The following is a 20,597-nucleotide window of genomic DNA, read 5'->3' as shown; positions in this document are numbered from 1 at the left end:
CATTAGAAAACGTCCAGTGTGCATGAGGCCTTAAGAGTAACTGTAATTTTGCTAAGAAAAAAAAAGGCCTGGGTAATGTGATTAACCCGTTGGCGCCGGTTATACACATATATGCTGCCTCTCGGAGGGTGGGCCTTGATGCCGAGTGGCAGCATATATGCGGCCCTGTGTTTACAACTTACCACGCCGAGAGCGCCCCCCCCCCCCCCCCAGTGTACATTGCAGGAATTTTAACAAACATTCTAGCAGATTCATAACTTTTGTTGCACTGAAGAAAATGCTGTTTGTTTCACCAGGTTGAGGGCCCGTTGACACCGGAATACAGTGTGGGAAAGGCACATTCTGTGTGTTTTTCCCACACCGCACCTGAACACTCTGCCCCTGCAGAGTTAATGCAACCCAAAATGCATCTCACAAATGGAGTGCCTTTGTGGCCACCATCTAATGCTTAAAATAAGGTCCACCTGTCTGCAATCAAAGTTTAATGGGCCGTACACACGATAGGATTTTCCAACAACAAATGTTGGATGCAAGCTTGTTGTCGGAAAGTCCGACCGTGTGTATGCTCCATAGAACATTTTTTGTCGGAATTTACGACAACAACTGTTTGAGAGCAGGTTCTCAAATTCTCCGACAACAAAACTTGTTGTCAGAAATTCCGAGTGTGTGTACACAATCCCGACGCAAAAAAGTCCACGCATGCTCGGAATCAAGCAGAAGAGCCGCACTGGCTATTGAACTTCCTTTTTCTCGGCTCGTTTTACGTCACCGCGTTCTTGATGTTCGGAATTTCCGACAACATTTGTGTGACTGTGTGTATGCAAGACAAGTTTGAGCCAACATCCTTCGGAAAAAAGTCCACGGTTTTATGGTCGGAAAATCCTATTGTGTTTACATAGCATAACACAATCTGTCACATAAATCAACATCAACAATACACCTGTTTTGCAAAAGCCAGCAGCATAAAGACCAGGGAGCTCTCCAAACAGGTAAGAAGTTGTGGGAAAGTATAGATCATGGTGAAAAATATCCAAAACTTTGAACATCCTAAGGAGCACCATTAAATCCATTATAACAAAATGGAAAGAGTATGGCATCACTACAAACATGACAAGAGAAGGCCTCCCATCAAAACTCATAGACCTGGCAAGAAGGGCATTAATCAGAGAATAAGACTAAGCAGGAAAAATACGAGGTGGTAAATGCTTTTGCAAGGCACTGCAGTTTACAGATTATTGGTTTCAGTGGTTACTGAAAGGAAGAAATTGCTAATTTCTCAAGGAACTCCAACAGACTCTACAGTAGAGCAGGCATTCAAAACCACGGTTCTGTGAAACCAGAGAGTTCCTCCAAAATTAGCTAGTGATTACTTGAGCTGTGGCTGATTGGCCTCTCATTTGATAGAGACTGTAGTTCCAGGACCAAGGCCACTGGGCAAAGCCAGCTGCAGGACACCAGTGATCTTTTTAGCTGTCTGTAAGGGTGGCATTCTGAGCACCACTGTAATGCCGCGTACACACGAGTGGAATTTCTGACAGAAAGAGTCCGGTGGGACCTTTTCATCGTATATTCCAACCGTGTGTATGCCCCATCTGACTTTTTCTGTCAAAAATTCAGACAGACTTAGATATTCCGACGGCAAAACCGGTCTTGTGTACAGGGCATAAGGGTTTCATTCTTTCTACTAACCTCCAATGTAAGAGACACTTTTCACATTAACTCCCGATACATTCATTCTAGTAAGGGTTTCCCTGAGACCTGAAAATTCGCTTTGGGGTTTCTTTTGGGTTATACCTTTTTAAAAAAGAGTTCTATGGAACATTGGCTTAGAGAGACTGGTATAAATGGACGTTAGACATTAGAGATGCATGTCAATAGGGGGTCTGAATGCCTGGAAACTAAATTTTGACTTCAGTTTGAAAGTCGTGCTTTGTCCCAACCCCTCATGCTTTGCTGAAGGCCAGTGTAGCGGCCTTACAAAAACTATGGAGAAATAGAAAAACCAAGGGTTTTTTTTTTTTAACTGCTTTACTTTGGACAGTCAAAAATTATAAGTGGAATTAAGCTAGTTATAATTATTCTTAAAAATATGCTTTAGTCAAATGGAAAAAGCAAGCTTTAAGATGCATACAGGGATCATGGCCAAACTAATAAGTATTCCTACCATTTAATCATTGCTATAGTATAGTGGTCTCCAAACTGCGGCCTGGGGGCCAGATGTGGCCCTTTGATAGCTTTTATCCGGCACCTTGGGGTATTATTCCCCCCACCGTCAACAACAGTGGGGTATACTGTAGTTTCTGACACTGACAACGGGGCACTATTCCTCCCACTGACACCAAGGATGGAGCACTATTCCTCCCACTGACACCAAGGATGGAGCACTATTCCTCCCACTGACACCAATGATGGGGCACTATTCCTCCCACTGACACCAATGATGGAGCACTATTCCTCCCACTGACACCAAGGATGGAGCACTATTCCTCCCACTGACACCAATGATGGGGCACTATTCCTCCCACTGACACCAAGGATGGAGCACTATTCCTCCCACTGACACCAATGATGGGGCACTATTCCTCCCACTGACACCAAGGATGGGGCACTATTCCTCCCACTGACACCAAGGATGGAGCACTATTCCTCCCACTGACACCAATGATCGGGCACTATTCCTCCCACTGACACCAATGATGGGACACTATTCCTCCCACTGACACCAATGATGGGACACTATTCCTCACACTGACTCCAAGGATGGAGCACTATTCCTCCCACTGACACCAATGATCGGGCACTATTCCTCCCACTGACACCAATGATCGGGCACTATTCCTCCCACTGACACCAATGATGGGACACTATTCCTCCCACTGACACCAATGATGGGACACTATTCCTCCCACTGACACCAATGATGGGACACTATTCCTCCCACCGACTCCAAGGATGGAGCACTATTCCTCCCACTGACTCCAAGGATGGAGCACTATTCATCCCACTGACTCCAAGGATGGAGCACTATTTCTCCCACTGACACCACAAATGGGGCACTATTCCTCCCCCTAACACCAAAGTGGGGAACACTACTCCCACTGACACCAGGACATTTTCTACTCCTGCTGGCCACAGTCCGACACCTCTAAAATTTGAAGGGCAGTAAAATGGTTTAGAAAGTTTGAAGACCCCTGCTTATAATGCAGGAGACCCATTCCCAAATACACCCACAGTGGACACATTTCTGCATCTCACACACAGAAAGCCTGATGTACAAAAAAAAGCATTCACACATGTCAGATTGAACCTGTTTTAAAAAGTTTGTATTTGGTTATTGAAACTGTAAGTGGAGAAAAAGAAAGTTAAAAAGCACAGGTTTTAGAAAGTAGAGAGAGAGAAAATGATAAAATGATACACAGCACAGGTGCAGGAAGAACACTCATAGTGACCCCGTGGGATGCTTTCAGGATTCTGGCTTCAGTGGATTACGGAATACTCAAATTAATGTGTTCCTCTACCCAAAATATATTTTCCAGTAATGAAAAAGTAGAAAAGGCTAAAAAAAGCTCAAAAACATTTTTACTTCTGTCTATAGTCTTGTTGGGGAGACTTTCCCACTCTTCCCGGAGACAAGACAAGATCGAGAATGGGTATACAGATAGCAAAAAAAATCCTGAAAGAGGCCTTCTTCTCCTATTCTTCTAAAAAGGGGGTTTTATTGTTGCTGTATCCCTGTTAGAGAGATCTCCCCTAGCTTCCTGTTCCCAAGAGGGGCGCACACAGCAGTAAAAACTTGACTGTTTCTTACTCTTCTCCATTATATCAAAAAGACCCTAGAGAATACAATGGTGGTCGTATTTGCGCAGCAATTTTTCAAACGCATTTAAAAAAAATAAATAAATGTTTTTGTGCTTTAAAAAAAAAAAAAAAACATTAAAGTTAGCCCAATTTTTTTTCCATAATGCGAAAGATGAGGTTACGCCGAGTAAATAGATACCAAACATGTCACGCTTCAAAATTGCACACGCTCGTGGAATGGCACCAAACTTTGGTACTTAAAATCCATAGGCGATGCTTTAACATTTTTTACTGGTTACATGTTTTAGAATTATTGCTCTCGCTCTAACGTTCGCCGCGGTACCTCACATGTGAGGTTTGAACACCGTTTTCATATGTGGGCAGGACTTACTTATGCGCTCGCTTCTGCGTGTGAGCACACGGGGACAGGTGCACTTTACTTTTTTTTTTTGTTATTGTAAATTTTTACTTTTTTTTTTTTTTAGTTTGACACTTTTTCAAAAAATTTTTGTAAACATCCCTTGTAATAGGAATATGGCACGATGGGTCCTCTTTACAGTGAGATGTGGGGTCAATAAGACCTCACATCTCACCTCTAGGCTGGGAAGCCCAAAATAAAAAAAAAAAAACAAAACAATTCAGCTTCCCAGCCGAGGCGGCGCCATTAGTTTGAATGCAGGGCCGGGCGTGGTCATACCCTCGCTCCCGGCCTACGAACGATCATCGTGGTCACCATCCGGGACCAGCGGATCCGTTCTCCGACTCACCAATGGAAGCGGTGAGTCGGTAGAAGCACAGGAGGGCGGCGGGAGGGGGGGATGTCCCCTCTCGCCGCCCATAAGAACGATCAAACAGCAGAACAGCCGCTATGATCATTCTTATGGTGTAGGGAATCGCCGGCTGAAAAAGCCCATATCTGAATGATGTCTGTAGCTGCAGACATCATTCAGATATACCCCCCGCAAAGTCAAGGACGTCATATGACGGACGGCGGTGGGTAAGTGGTTAAAAAAGAAGTAAGGTGTTTTTTTTTCCAGAATCATACTTACCTAGGTGGATGCAGCATCGGTCCGATACTGCATCTTTCCCCCATCGGCTCTAGCACTAAGAAACGAGTGATCAAACCCCATTGATCGCTCAGTTCTCAGAGCTCCTTAAGCAGAGAGCTGGTGACTGTCAGTACTCTGACCCCCCCCCCCCCCCCCCCCGAGAGCCTGAGCTGGTGCTGGTCCAGGCTTGTGGGGGGATCCCGACATCATTGTCACAATCTTGCCCAAGCCTGGACCAACTCTGTGACGTCAGCGGACAGCGGGATTCAGCACAAACTGCACTCCTGTGATCCACAGGGGATGTACAGCCAAACAAGATTTGGCTGTACTTCTCCTTTAAAGATAAATTAAGTAAATGTTCTGGGTTTAAAAAACGTTACAGAAATGATGATCTTTGAATCAGAATCCCTTTATGGCTATTCAAAGCGGTTGATTTACTAAAACTGGAGAGTGCAAAATCTGGTGCAGCTCTGTTTAGAAACCAATCAGCTTCTAGATTGTTTTTGTCAAAGCTTAATTGAACAAACTGAAGTCAGAAGCGGATTGGCTACCATGTGCAGCTGCCCCCGATTTTGCACTCTTCAGTTTTAGTAAATCAACCCCAAAAGGTTGCCTCTGCCTAGGTGCCCTTTAACCGCTTGCTGACCAGCCGCCGTCATTATACTGCGGCAGGTTGGCATGATCCCGCGAGCCGTCGTAGCTGTACGTCAGCTATTGGGATAGCAGGCGCGCACGCACCCGCTGCACTGCGGGGGTGCCAATGCTCGTGGCCGTTGGTCGCGATGACCGCCGGCCATGAGCGATCGCGGGCACAAGAGGCAGAACAGGGAAGTGTGTGTGTGTGTAAACACACAAATCCCTGTTCTGTTCTGTGAGGAGAGACAGATCGTGAGTTCCTAATAGCTAGGAATCACGATCTGCCATTTCCTCTAGTCAGTCCCCTCCCCCTACACTTAGAAACACACACAGGAAACACAGTTAACCCCTTGATCGCCCCCTAGTGTTAACCCTTTCCCTGCCAGTGACATTTTTACAGTAATCAGTGCATTTCTTTTAGCACTGATCGCTGTATAAATGCCAATGGGCCCAAAAATGTGTCAAAAGCGTCCGATGAGTCCGCCATAATGTCGCAGTCTTGATAAAAATCGCCGCCATTACTAGTAAAAAAAATAATAATGATAAAAATGCTATAAATCTATCCCCTATTTTGTAGACGCTATAACTTTTGCGCAAACCAATCTATATACGCTTATTGTGATTTTTTTTTTTTAACAAAAATATGTAGAAAAATACATATCGGCCTAAACTGAGAAAAAAAATTGCTTTTTTTTTCTAAAAATGGGGATATTTATTATAGCAAAAAGTACAAAATATTGTGTTTTTTTCAAAATTGTCACTCTTTTTTTGTTTATAAAACATATTACAGCGCACACATTCAAGAATGACATTTCCTGCAAGGCTAGTTAAAAACACCTGAATAATTAAAAAAATACGGGGGTTTGGTCACACTATATGGTCATATAGTGCTAAGCCCACTTACTGCGACAAAGTACCCCGAATTAGTGGGTCCTACACTAGTAATAGAATGGAAGATCCTTTTTTGTTTATAGCGCAAAAAATAAAAACCGCAGTAGTTATTAAATACCACCAAAAGAAAGCTCTATTTGTAGGAAAAAAAGGATGTCAGTTTTGTTTGGGTGCAACGTCGCACGACTGCGCAATTGTCAGTAAAAGCAACGCAGTGCCGAATCGCAAAAAATAGCCCGGTCATTCAGCAGCCAAATCTTCCGGGGCTGAAGTGGTTAATGTACCCCTGATTGGGAATGTATTATCCTGGCCTTGAAATCTGTACCCTAATAATGACTGTTTTTAGGGTCTGTAAATTGTACATTTAGAAGAGAATATTGCTTCAACTGGTAAACTTGCAATTAGGGACAGCCTTGGTGTGCTCGTAATATGCGCTTTATTGTTTTGATATTGATGGCACCACCTATCTCCATCACAATGGGATCCTGACTGTTGATCTCAAGTCTTTTAGGGGAGTAGATTTAAGCCTTGTACACATGATGAGAACATCAGAACAACAAATACCGCTTTCTGCGCGATTGTACGATAATCTGATCGTTAGTACACAGCTTTAGAGAGCCGATCAGAACAGGTCGTGCAAAATGATCCAAAGATGAACATTTCTCAAGAACTAAAACATCTGTTGTAGGTGGCCTGACCCTAATGCCGTGTACACACCACCGGACTTTTCCACAGCAAAGGTCCGACGGAACTAATCCGCCGGACAATCTGATCGGGTGTGGGCTTCATCGGACCTTTGCTGTCGAAAAATCAGATGGACTTTAGATTTAGAACATGTTTCTATCTTTCCGACGGACTCGAGTCCAGTCGAAAAATCCGTTCATCTGTATGCTAGTCCGACGGACGAAAAAACGTTGCAAGGGCAGCTATTGGTTACTGGCTATGAACTTCCTTATTTTAGTCCGGTCGTACGTCATCACGTTCACACGAACGGACTTTCAAACGGACTTTAGTGTGTGGCCAAAACCGGTCGTTCGAAAGTCCGTAGTAACTCCATCCTAAGTCCGTCAGGAAAGACCGTCGGACGTTTGATGCTGAAAAGTCCGCTCGTGTGTATGCGGAATAATGCACTCAACACACTTTACTGCGGGTGGAGGGGGGACTCAACTGTAGATAAAAGTCTTTTTATTTAGTTTTTTTGTTTTTTTATATTGTAACGGATGGTGTGTGTGGGATTTTGCTTGATTCACTGAAACTCACTGCAACCAATATTGTCACTGTGACCTGATCACTTGAAACTTATCCATGTGGAATAAACAATTCACAGTAGAACACATGGCACGGTGTGAAATGATCAAACAACAACAGCAACAGTATAGTAATAGCACTTGTCAATGTGTATACATATTTTAAATGTAAAGTAAACCTGGCGCAAGCCCAAGCAAACTATAGGATGGGGGGGGGGGGGGGGGGAGAATCACTGCCTGCTCATGGTTTTATATACTTTTTTTTTTACGAAAAAATACCTTCTTTCAGAATTGCTGGGAAAAATTCCTGTCAATGTATGAAATGCTGCGGAGAGGTTTAATAACAGCCTTTATCCTGGGTGTAGGTTCACATTAAATAATAGTTTAGGAGGTGTCAGGGGCCGCTTGGGATCAAGCTGGCTGAAAAGGGTGTTAACCCGCTAAGTGTATTGGCATGTGATTAGCACTGAGGTCATTCAAGCCTCCCCTCCTATAACATAATGAAGCACGAGCTCGTCTCGCAGACCTTTTTCGCCTTCTCAAGACATAATTGCTCCAGTCGGTTTGAAGTAATTATATTATGTTTGATTTTGTTGACACTCTGATATTTTTCTGTCTGCGCTTTCAATCCCAGCAATTATGCTCAGTAGACTCGCAGGCTTTGCAAACTGTTCAATTAGAGCCTCGGAATAGAGACGGCAGCAGGACGTCTTGTCGGCTTATTAATATATTTATTACAGCGCACTCTCGCTGAAGTCTTTTCCTCTGTATGGAAGGGCACCAGTTAAATATAAAGTGTCCTTGTCACCTACCCACATAGGAAGCAGACCGCATAAAAGAAAACTTGAAATAAAATGTAAGCTTGCGGATGTGCTCTCATAACGAGCAGGTTGAGAACTGATTAGTCAAGATGTATTATTCAACCAAAGTAAGTCTTTTATATAGAGGATTGTACATCAGAACAATGCAGCAATGTCATATTAAATGCAATTATGTACAACTTGAAATAGTATTAGATCTATGTGTGGGGAACCTAGGATGGAAAAGGACCTGGGGGTCCTAGTAGATGATAGGATCAGCAATGGCATTAAATGCCAAGCTGCTGCTAACAAAGCAAACAGAATATTGGCATGTATTAAAAAGGGGATCAACTCCAGAGATAAAACGATAATTCTCCCACTCTACAAGACTCTGGTCCGGCCACACCTGGAGTATGCTGTCCAGTTCTGGGCACCAGTCCTCAGGAAGGATGTACTGGAAATGGAGCGAGTACAAAAAAGGGCAACAAAGCTAATAAAGGGACTGGAGGATATTAGTTATGAGGAAAGGTTGCGAGCACTGAACTTATTCTCTCTGGAGAAGAGACGCTTGAGAGGGGATATGATTTCAATTTATAAATACCGTACTGGTGACCCCACAATAGGGATAAAACTTTTTTTAGGAGGAGCATAGACGTGCGCAGGGGGTGTGCCAGGTGTGCCTGGGCACACCCTAATCACTCTTTGCGGTGCCGATTCCCCCTACTGCCTGGGCTTCCCCCCGTGTTGCGCCTCCCCACCGCAGTGCTGCTGGCTTCCCTCCTCTTCCCCCACCTGCTGCAGGGGATGTTCAAACATGGAGAGTGGGGGAAGGGGCTAATCAATATGTCATTTACCAGCCCCTTCCTTTTCTAAATGAATGCAGTGAACACACTCACTCCCTGTGTTCAGTCATAGCTGAAGTATAGTAAACTGTGTGTGGTGGCTGGCGTTAAACTTTTTTTGAGGGGGGGCGGCAAACAAACAAATCCCCCCCAGAGGCGCACTCACTACTCCACAGTCACGGCACTGCGGCTTCCTCGGTTTATCCTCCCTGCCAACCCGATCTGCCTCCTGTCCTGATTGGTGGGAGCAGAAGCCAGAAGACAATAGCTAATATTGATTTGCTAGTGTCACAAGTGGGTGGGTTCGGGGCGCAGTGCTCTGCGCCCCCAGCCCAACCTTTTTCATGCCAATTAGAGCCTCAGGCTCTAATCATGTGGCTTGAAAAAAAAACCTCATAGAAACCTATGAGTCCGGCACCTCGCATGCATCCCTGCATGCAAACTAGGGGGGCAACGCCCCTGTGCCCCTTATGAACCGGCCGCTCCTGAAGAGGAAGCCGCTCAGCACAGGGCACTTCCCATTCATTCACGGTCCCGTGCAGCTGAGGTTACAGAGAAAGTCATGTGTGTTTGAGCTTCGGGGTGCACACCCTAATGCAATAGGCTGCGCACACCTATGAAAGGGTTTTAACAAGACTCGTGGCCACTCATTAAAATTAGATAAAAAGAGGTTTAACATTAAACTACGTAGAAAGTTCTTTATTGTAAGAGCATCAAGGATGTGGAATTCCCTTCCACAGGCGGTGGTCTTAGTGGGGGGCATTGATAGTTTTAAGAAACTATTAGATAAGCACCTGAACGACCGCAACATACAGGGATATACAATGTAATACTGACACATAATCACACACATAGGTTGGACTTGATGGACTTGTGTCTTTTTTCAACCTCACCTACTATGTAACTACAGTCATGGCCGAAATTGTTGGCACCCCAGAAATTTTTCTAGAAAAAGGGAGGGAAAAAAAGCAAATTGGATATAATGTCACACAAAACTCCAAAAATGGGCTGGTCAATTCTTGGCACCCTTAACTTAATATTTGGTTGCACACCCTTTGGAAAAAATAACTGAAATCAGTCGCTTCCTATAACCATCAATAAGCTTCTTACACCTCTCACCTGGAATTTTGGACCACTCTTCCTTTGCAAACTGCTCCAGGTCTCTCTTTTTGGAAGGGCGCCTTTTGCCAACAGCAATTTTAAGATCTCTCCACAGGTTTTCAATGGGATTTAGATCCCACTTTTGCTGGCCACTTTAGGACTCTCCAGTGCTTTGTTGCCATCCAATTCTGGGTGCTTTTTGACGTATGTTTGGGGTAATTGTCTTGCTGGAAGACCCAAGATCTCGGAGGCAAACCCAGCTTTCTGACACTGGGCTCTACAGTGTGACCCAAAATCCTTTGGTAATCCTCAGATTTCATGATGCCTTGCACACATTCAAGGCACCCAGTGCCAGAGGCAGCAAAACAACCCCAAAACATCATTGAACCTCCACCATATTTCACTGTAGGTACTGTGTTCTTTTCTATGTAGGCCTCATTCCGTTTTCGGTAAACAGTAGAATAATGTGCTTTACCAAAAAGCTCTATCTTGGTCTCATCTGTCCACAAGACGTTTTCCCAGAAGGATTTTGGCTTACTCAAGTACATTTTGGCAAACTGTGGTCTTGCTTTTTTATGTCTCTGTGTCAGCAGTGGGGTCCTCCTGGCTCTCCTGCCATAGCGTTTCATTTCATTTAAATGTCGACGGATAGTTTGCGCTGACACTGATGCTCCCTGAGCCTGCAGGACAGCTTGAATTTCTTTGGAACCTGTTTGGGGCTGCTTATCTACCATCCGGACTATCCTGCGTTGCAACCTTTCATCAATTTTTCTCTTCCGTCCACGCCCAGAGAGATTAGCTACAGTGCCATGGGTTGCAAACTTCTTGATAATGTTGCGCACTGTGGACAAAGGCAAATCTAGATCTCTGGAGATGGACTTGTAACCTTGAGGTTGTTGATATTTTTCCACAATTTTGGTTCTCAAGTTCTCAGACAGTTCTCTTCTCCTCTTTCTGCTGTCCATGCTTAGTGTGGCACACACAGACACACAATGCAAAGTGAACTTCTCTCCTTTTTATCTGCTTTCAGGTTGTGATTCTTATATTGCCCACACCTGTTACTTGCCCCAGGTGAGCTTAAAGGAGCATCACATGCTTGAAACAATCTTATTTATCCACAATTTTGAAAGGGTGCCAAGAATTTTGACCAGCCCATTTTTGGAATTTTGTGTGACATTATGTCCAATTTGCTTTTTTTCCTCCCCTTTGTGTTTTGTTCCAATACACACAAAGGGAATAAACATGTGTATAACAAAACATGTGTTACTGCAATACTTTTCTGTGAGAAATACTTGATTTTCTGGAAAAATTTATGGAGTGCCAGCCATGACTGTATGAAACTATGCTAGAAGTTTATTTTTAATCCAGCGTAGTAACCTTAAACTGAAATTCAGGCAAACCCCCAAATACATTGTTAAAATACATATAAGGTAATTGTTTTAGCCGGGGGTCTCCAAACTTTCTAAACAAAGGGCCAGTTTACTGTCCTTCAGACTTTAGTCTATTCCAGACTGTGGCCAGTGGGAATAGAATTTTTTTCTGGCATTGGTGAATGTAAACAGTGTTCCATCTTTGGTGTCAGTGGGAGAAATAGTGCTCCATTGTTGATGTCAGTGGCAGGAATTATGCCCCATTGTTGCTGTCAGTGGGCAGAATAGTGCCCTGTATCATTGAGATGAAACAATGCCACAAGGGCCGGATAAAGACAAGCAAAGGGCCGCATCTGGCCCCCAAGGCCACAGTTTGGAGACCACTGGTTTTAGCTGCCAAAGGATTGGTATTCCTGCCCTGTTTTTTAGTTTGAGTGAAAGACAGTGCTGGACTAGTGCTGCTTGAGGCTGCCTAGGGGCAAATTACTGTATGGAGTGTATAGAGGGAATTGCTTCCAATGGGTTTATCTCAGTTGTAGGTGGTAGGTTATAGACTCTGGGGTTTATGGCTGCTACCTTTCTGATAACGACAATGGAGGCAATACCGCAGGGAACACTTGGATGATTGGAGAGAAGCACATGATGTCCAAAAAAAAGTCTCACTTGATGAATTTTATAGTTGTCTATTGAAGATAATAGTAAACAAGTAGAGCCGATGTGTTTTTGGGGGAATGGCCTCCCTCTTCTTCAAGGCTGTATTTCTTGGAGAATGGTTAGACTCTGCTCCTCTCCAATCATGCAAGTGTGCCCTGGTATTTAAACAGCCCTGCCAGACAGGATGGAGGCCTGACTTTTCTCTAGTCCTGCTAAGCAATGCAGCTTGGTCACTTCCCTACCTCCGGTCAATGTAAAATAAAGGAACAGCAGATTAGTATGGTCATTTCACTCCTCTTATCTTGGGATTGCCTCCTAGTGGTACTTCTCCCAGTCTGATGTAAAGGAGGGTAACAAATCAGATCCGAATACATTTTAAAATACAATTGTTTGTCGTAATAAATACATACCTTCAACAGCGTGTCCTTGAAGCAGAACGAGTATGCAAGCCAGGAGATACACTTTTATTGGCCACAGTAGGACAACAGGTTGTTAACTGTACTGAATACAGTATATGAACAAGAATACCAGAATGGACAAAGCTTACTTCTATAACGCATCTGATAGAACACTATGAGGGTTATTTACTAAAGGAAAATCCACTTTGCACTACAAGTGCACTTGGAAGTGCAGTTGCTGTACCCTCTCTGAGGGGGACATGCAAGCTAAATAAAAAACAGCATTTTAGCTTGCACATGATTGGATGATAAAATCAGCAGAGCTTCCCCTCATTTCAGATCTACCCCTCAGATTTAGAGCGACTGCACTTCCAAGTGCACTTTCAGTGCAAAGTGGACTTGCCTTTCGTAAATAACCCCCTATTTGCTATAGACAGGGCTCCAATAGCCAAAACATGTATTATTAAACAATCTGAGCATGTTCTTGTTCAGTGTGGGTGTCGAGTAGTTCTCCCCTACTGTGGGATGCTGCTTTTGATGTTCTCCATATCAGAATTGTGAGGGCAGTAAGTGTTGAGACTGTGTGCTGGTTCTATTTCTTTGATAATGCCTCCGAAAGTCACACCATAAGATAATTGCAATAACTGGTTAATTGGCATATACGTTAAAGTCCCCTATCTTTGAGAGGGTATTTACTAGTCTGGAAAGGATTTATTATTTCATGATTTACAGGTATGAGGTAATGAACAATAGCAGAGGGCTGTCAAGCCAAGCTGAGAAAGAAGTTTGTCCTCATTTTTGATCAATTTTGGTCCATATGTTTACCTGTAGACTTGTTAGCTTGTCATCTCTTCTCAAGGCGTTGTGTAATTCAGCTCTTCATATTGCTTCTGTTTGCTGCTATCCTACAGGTGACAGATACCCCCCTTTGGCACACCTCTGGTTTTAGTTTAAACCTACTTATGTCTTGCCACAATTGTTAGGTCCACTAAATGGCATCTGGTCTATACAGTGCCCATATTTCTCCATGGTGGTGCCACCTGTCTCCTAAACCCTGTTGATCTTTGGAGCACATACTCAGTGCCTTTTCTAATTACTTCTTATGTGCTTTGGGCAACCTATAGCCTTCCATATTATAAGATAGGACTACATATCCAAGCTGTCAAACCAGGAGATGTTTTGATCCTCCTCAACTGAAGATCACCAAGATGCCTATGCAGATGGACAGCATCAGTTTTTGTCCTGTAAAGTTCCCTGTGTCCTTGAAATGGTGACATTAATGAAAAGCTGCATGTGTTTACCAAACTTTTACCATAACTTCAAGAACCTACTTTTTATGACTTGGAGGATTTAAAGCAGCGTGTTGCTGAACTTTCCAGGTTCTTGAGGGCTCCGTCAATGTGAGTTGTGAATTTCAATGAGTTAAGTTAAGTAGACGGGTCAGATGTCTAGTATCAATATAGCTGCGCTATTTGGGAGTCTTAATTAAACCCAACAGCAGATTAGTTTGAAGCTTTAATTTAAAATGCATATTGACATAAACATCATTCAGATAAAGTCTAAAGAGCTTTTCTTTTCTTTTTTTTTTTTTTGCTTCGTAGATGTAGAAGACAGAAGTAACTCAGGGTCCTGGGAGAACAGTGCACACCCGAGTCCATCTCGAGTAAGTATACATTATGTAGGCTTTCTGTATACCTGTCAGATCACCATCCATGCCTCAGGGGCTTGTGGAAAATATTTAACATGGAATTATATTTTATTCATGTTACAGGCTTTTTTCATGATCAGTTTCTTAAGAAAGTACAGTTTAACTAGACAACAAGATTATCCCTTTTATTCATATATCCGGTCCTAAAACAATGTGTGGTGCCTTGTCATTCATTCTGAAAGCTTAACTCCAGGATAGAATTTAAATGTCCCCACTATTTCAATTGCTTTTCCTTAATATCATCATCATTTTTAACTTAGATAGTTTTGTACAAAGTACCTTTTTAGTGTTGATAATGTCATAGCTTTAAAAGACAGCTATACCTGGGCAACGTGGGGCGGAAGAGATGAATTGCAGAGGTCACTTCCTGTTCCTATTCGGTGTATCAAACTACATTTCCCATCAAGCAATAGAAATTAATATCTTAAAAAAAGATGTGCAAAACAAATAAATAAATGCACAGGAAGCCTGGGAAGGGGGGGGAGGGGTGCTCGCTTGTTCCCCCCTCTTTCCTGCACTGCCAGGCTGCATGCTCAGATAAGGGTCTGGTATGGATTTTCAGGGGGGGGCACACCATTTTTTTTCCATGGCCTGGGGTCCTCCCTTTAAACTCATACCAGACTCAAAGGGCATGGTATGCATTGGGGGGAGACCCCTACTTTTTTTTTATTTATTTTTTTTAATTATGCCAGCACTTCTTTTGTTTACATTCTGCTGTCAACAAATAAGTTATAGTTGTTAAGGGTGCGTCGGGTGCTGGCTCCTTAAAGCGGAGCTCCACCCAAAAGGGGAAGCTCTGCTTATTTGCCTACCCCCCCCCCCTCCTCCACTGTCACATTTGGCACCTTTAGGGGTGGGGGGGGGGATCGGTACCTTGTAATTGACTTTCCGGCTGATCTTTCCGCGGCAAAGTCACCCGGAAGTTCGGGCCCCCTCCTCCTTCCCCCTGGCCGGGCCATTCACAAATCGCAGCCCGCTTCCAACATGCGCAGTAGAGAACTAGCTGTGAAGCCACAGGGCTTCACTGCCAGTTTCCCCTTCAAGAAATGGCGGCAGCAGCACCTGAGAGCCAATGGAAAAATCGGCTGGGGTGAAGACACCACTGGATCCAGGGACAGGTAAGTGTCCATTATTAAAAGTCAGCAGCTACAGTATTTGCAGCAACAAATACAGGAGCTCCTCTGTAACAACCAACTATTCCCTGGTTGTTAAGGACACTGGCGGCTGCTTGCATCAAATACCGCCAGTTTTCACTACTAAAATACAGCACCACTTCAAGAAATAGCACATGCGGTATTTTAGTAGCACTTCATTTTGTGAATTGCCAAAAAAAAATTGGAAAATAATTTTGAGCTTTTTTACCGCTGATCTTACAGCAGTAGATACCGTTTCGTAGATGAAGCCCCTTATCCTGTGTACCCTACAGCGCGAATGCGCAAAGCGCGCTGCGCTTTCTGAATGGCACGGCTATGGGGGAAGGAGGGGGCGATCTTCTGAGTGATCTCACCGCAATGAGATCTCTCGGAAGTGGGGACGGATACCTGTCAAAAACAGGTACCTGCTTCCCCCTCCCCCCGAAAGGTGCCAAATGTGGCACTGGAGGGAGAGAGGAGGCAGATAAGCGGAGCTTCCACTTTTGGGTGGAACTCCGCTTTAACCTATGGGGTTTTTAAGTTTAGGTTCTTTGATGAGTGTTAGGGGTTAAGATGTCCATAGTCATTAGATGAGTCTTAATAAACTAAAAAAACCTGTTGAGACTCTGGATTTATATTACAGTAAATTACATGAGCTTGCTTAATTAGGCCAAACCAAATATAAAACATCTGTAACAAATAAACACTTTATTAAATAATTCAGCAAATCTTTAAAATCCCCTAAGGCAATAAAAACTCTTTACCCAATCCCAATAAAAGAAAAAAAAAGAGTATCTTATGATAAAAGATCAACCACAACTTACAGAGCAATTATTTTTATATTGACTTTGTTTTATTATAGAAATAAGTAAATAGAAACATTCTTTCCATCATCATATTATATAGAAAATGTAAGACTACAAAATTTTTATCATGTGATGAAGGATGTTTCTTATATTTATATACCATTTAGCTCCTTAAATGTTTAACTTTTATGGATGGTGTGGATGGTAAATACATGTCGTGCTGTGGGTGATCTTTTATAATAAACATCTATTTTTTATTGGCATTGGCTAAAGGTATCTTTTTTGCATCTTGAGTTTTTTTAATTAAATAATTGAACGAAGTGTTTAAATTTTTTTGGCAGGTGCTTTATATTTGATAAACATTTTTCTAATACTAGGCGGCAGTCTCTCTAGGCTTTTGGGCTGAGTTGAATGGTGATCCAGTGTCTATGCGATAAAGCATGGATACACATAATGAGCATTCTTGGGATGCAAAGTGATTGCCCAGGTTAGACCCCTTTCAGACTGGGGCCGTGGGCGCGTTAGCACTAAAGCGCCGCCCATTTTAGCGGCGCTTTAGCCCGCTAGCGGGGCGCTTTTAACCCCAAAGAAGGGGTTAAAAGCACCTGTGTTGCGGCGCTTCCGAATCGCTTTTTAGGCGATTTGGAAGCACTGCCCATTCATATCAATGGACAGGATGTTTTGGGAGCGCTGTATTTAGGGCTCCCAAAATGCCCTGCCCATTGAAATGAACAGGCAGTGCTTCCAAAGCGCCTGAGAAGCGCTTGGGAAGCACCACAACACAGGTGCTTTTATCCCCTTCTTTGGGGTTAAAAGCGCCCTGCTAGTGGCTTAAATCGCCCCAAAGATGCTGCTTGCAGGACTTTTCCTAACGTCCCACAAGCGCACCGCCCCAGTGTGAAAAGTCTGTGAAAAGTCACACTGAAATAAATGGGAAGCGGTTTTCAGGCGGTTTAAAGGCGATATTTCTAGCGCTAAAACGCCTGAAAACTGCATCAGTGCGAAAGGGGTCTTGGAGAACTTTGCCTGTTTGACATTTTTTTTGGTACAGGGATTATCTGAACCAAAAGCAGCTCACATCATCTCCTTTATCATCCTAAACATGAGTACTTGTACGACTAAAGGGCTTCTGTGCTTTTTTTAACCAGTTTTTTATTACGATTTACTTATATAGAATCAAAAAATAATGAAAATAGAGGTCGGCCACTGATTGACCAAATCCCAACCTTATATATGGCTTATACAGTATGTAATCACCCACAACCTTTTGATAGTGCTTGAGATCTCTGGTTGGCAAGGGCCACGGCCCTTGATGTCATCTATTCTTAGGGATTATGAGATAACATGAGCTAAAATGTGTGTCGGGGAGGGTGATAAGCACACAGCTTGTCTATTCAGAATACATCTTTGCATGTTCCTTCATACCTCTGCATATGTGGGGGTTTGGGTGTCCCTTTCCTCCAATCAGCTCTCACACAGTGTATAAGAGCTGTAACTGCAGATATCTACTGGTCACGTACCTGGTCGGAGTCTGAAGTGACAAGGTCAGCCTCTCTTGTATCTCCAGCCCAGGCCCCCGCTGAGAATGGGGACAAAGGGAATCAAGGGACAGGAGGAACACAAGAACCTGCAGATGTAGCCACGGAAACTTGTAGCAGAGGATGCGACTCTTGGATGGCAGGAAGTCCCAGCAGGTCGCAAGATCGTAGTTGCAGATACTCGGATGGCAGTGTTGAGCCAAACAGGAGACAGAAGCAAAGTTACTAGGATAGCCGGGTTCGGTAGCAGGCGGGCAGCAGGGTACAAAGACATCAGGCAGGAGCAAGGTCACTTGGAAGCCAGGATCAGGAACCAATAATCAGGAGTGTAGGAGAGTCCAGAAGCAGGGTCAAGGAAAGCCAAGGATCAGCAACGGGTAAAAGGCAAAGTAACAGCAGGATTCAGGTAACAGGAACAGCTGAAGATCAGACAGCATCTGTCAGAGGTCAGTGCGCCCCTAAATAGGCCGTCTGGTGCCAAAGGGAAGCGTGGACACGCTCCCATAGGCACGCACACTTCTTTGCGCATGCACATTGGCACATCTGTGATCCGCTAAGTTCCTTATACGCGAGCACGCCCGATGAGCAACGATAGATCTCTTACACTACTTCTCTGTACTCATACTACATACTAGATATACTACATACTACATATTAATAAGGATTTGATCACAAATTGGCACTTTGAAGGGTTGTAGACAGCTGATTGGAGGGAAGGGACACACCCCCTTCACACAGCACACAGGAACAGAGCTGAGGCTGTCAATCAGTTGCAGGTCCCTCCCCTGTCACCTTTTTTTCTCTTGGTGTCAGGAAAACTTGTCAGAAGTGACTTTATGTTGATAGCAGAGGAATGAAGCAGCAGACAGAAATGACACTTAGTGATCTGGATGGAGACAAGTACACACTGTAGAAGGATAGGCTTTGTTCATATTTCATGTCTGAGGTTTACAACCAGTTTAAGGGCAAAAAATGTTCTCCTGTCTATTGTAATGGTAACAAAATTTCTCCATTAATCTGGTCAGAAACAACCTTTTTGAGAACCTGAAAAACAACATACGTACAACAGTCAGAGCCAGTGCAATGTACTAGTGAATTCGCAGTGGTTCATCAAATCTAATATGGAGTTTGGGTTTGGTTTTACAGCTATGGAAAGAAGCAGAAGCTTGGCAAAGACGAGATCTTACGAGAAAGCAGCGTGCTCGCAAAGCCGAAACCTCAGGGGTCAGTGTGAAATGACTGTACGGTTTCTGTCTTTCTGAAGCCTCACAGGACATATGGTTGTTTTGAGTCAAAGCATAAGCCTGGGTTCTGTTATGACTTCCTTTGATCTTGTGATAGCATCTGATACCTGCCCACTCGTTTTCACTAGGAACCGCGCTTTAGAAAAAGCCTCAACAGCACATTGATGTGACATCTGTGTCTTGTAGTATTCATGGATTTCAGTCATGCAGAGCCTGGCATTCATTATGTATCTTATGAAGGTGCAGTCCCATATGCAAGTATAGGACGGCATGTGACAGACAGGGTGAGATGTTGCTGTCGCAGTGCTGTGTTTAGCAGTGCGGGAAGCTGTACAGGGATGACAGGTACCTGCAGTGTGGACGATTGGGGCTTTTTATAGAGCTCGGTGGATGAGATTATTATCACTGTCCTCTGGGTCTTAACATGAATTCAATAATAGTGCAAAAAAAAAGAAAAACAGTGGTTGTGTCTGACCGCACTCCTGGGTGATCATTGAAATATGGCAGCTGCCATTTGATGACTTGCTTTTGAATATTCAGGGTGGTTGTCCTGGGTGAGGTCATGGTGGGTGGTCTAGCACTGGAACCTAATCTGGAACCTAATAGGGAAGGGGTGGTCAGAGACTCCACCATAGACATGTGCACAGGGTATGCCAGGCGTGCCTGGGCACACCCTAATCACTTCATGTGAGTTTCCCTTCTTCCTGGCACTCCCTTTCTCCCCCCTGCTGTGCTGCCAGATTCCCTTCTCTTCTCTCCTCAACCTGCCAGCTGCTGCCGGGGATGTTTCAGGATGGAGATCGGGGGAAGGGACTGGTAAATATTTCATTTATCATCCCCTTCTTTTTCTGAGTAAATACAGTGAGTGATTTGTACTGATTGTGCCTGTGTTCATAACTAAAGCATAGTAAACTATGTTTGCTATGCTTCAGTTTGTGAAGGAACAGGAAGCCGCTCAGCATAACACTTCCCACTCATTTACTGTCCAGTGCGGCTGAGGCTGCAGAGAAAGGGACTGGTGAATTTTCGTCCACAGTCCCTTTCTCGATCTCAAAAGTGAGACATCAGGGGCCTGTTTAGAGCAGGGGTCTCAAACTGGCGGCCCTCCAGCTGTTGCAGAACTACAAGTCCCATCATGCCTCTGCCTGATGAAGTCATGCTTGTAACTGTCAGCCTTGCAATGCCTCATGGGACCTGTAGTCTCGCAACAGCTGGAGAGCCGCCAGTTTAAAACCCTCTGGTTTGAATTCTTGAGCACAGTCCCCCAACAAGTCCCCCAAAAAAACTGTAAAAAAATAATAAAAAATAATATTGTAAAAAATAATAAAAATAAAAAACTACTGACACCGTCCACTGCCCTACTGACAGACAGACATTGATTT

At 43.8% G+C, this 20,597-nt stretch overlaps 1 protein-coding gene across 18 annotated transcripts in view; it reads left to right on the top strand.

Annotated features, from left to right (window-relative positions):
* Positions 1–20,597, top strand: part of TCF4 (transcription factor 4) — a 595,219-nt gene that overhangs the window by 139,027 nt on the left and 435,595 nt on the right. For all 18 annotated transcript variants that reach the window (XM_073620084.1, XM_073620022.1, XM_073620104.1 and 15 more), the window contains exon 3: positions 14,388–14,449. In XM_073620084.1, coding sequence (XP_073476185.1) covers positions 14,388–14,449 — 62 coding nt within the window. The remainder of the gene's footprint in view (positions 1–14,387; positions 14,450–20,597) is intronic.

This window comes from Aquarana catesbeiana, linkage group LG01 (genome assembly GCF_042186555.1).
Source record: "Aquarana catesbeiana isolate 2022-GZ linkage group LG01, ASM4218655v1, whole genome shotgun sequence".
In the NCBI taxonomy this organism is placed as follows: Eukaryota; Metazoa; Chordata; class Amphibia; order Anura; family Ranidae; genus Aquarana; species Aquarana catesbeiana.
Note: the sequence above shows the minus strand (reverse complement) of the source record. Positions and strands in the feature narration are given on the sequence as shown.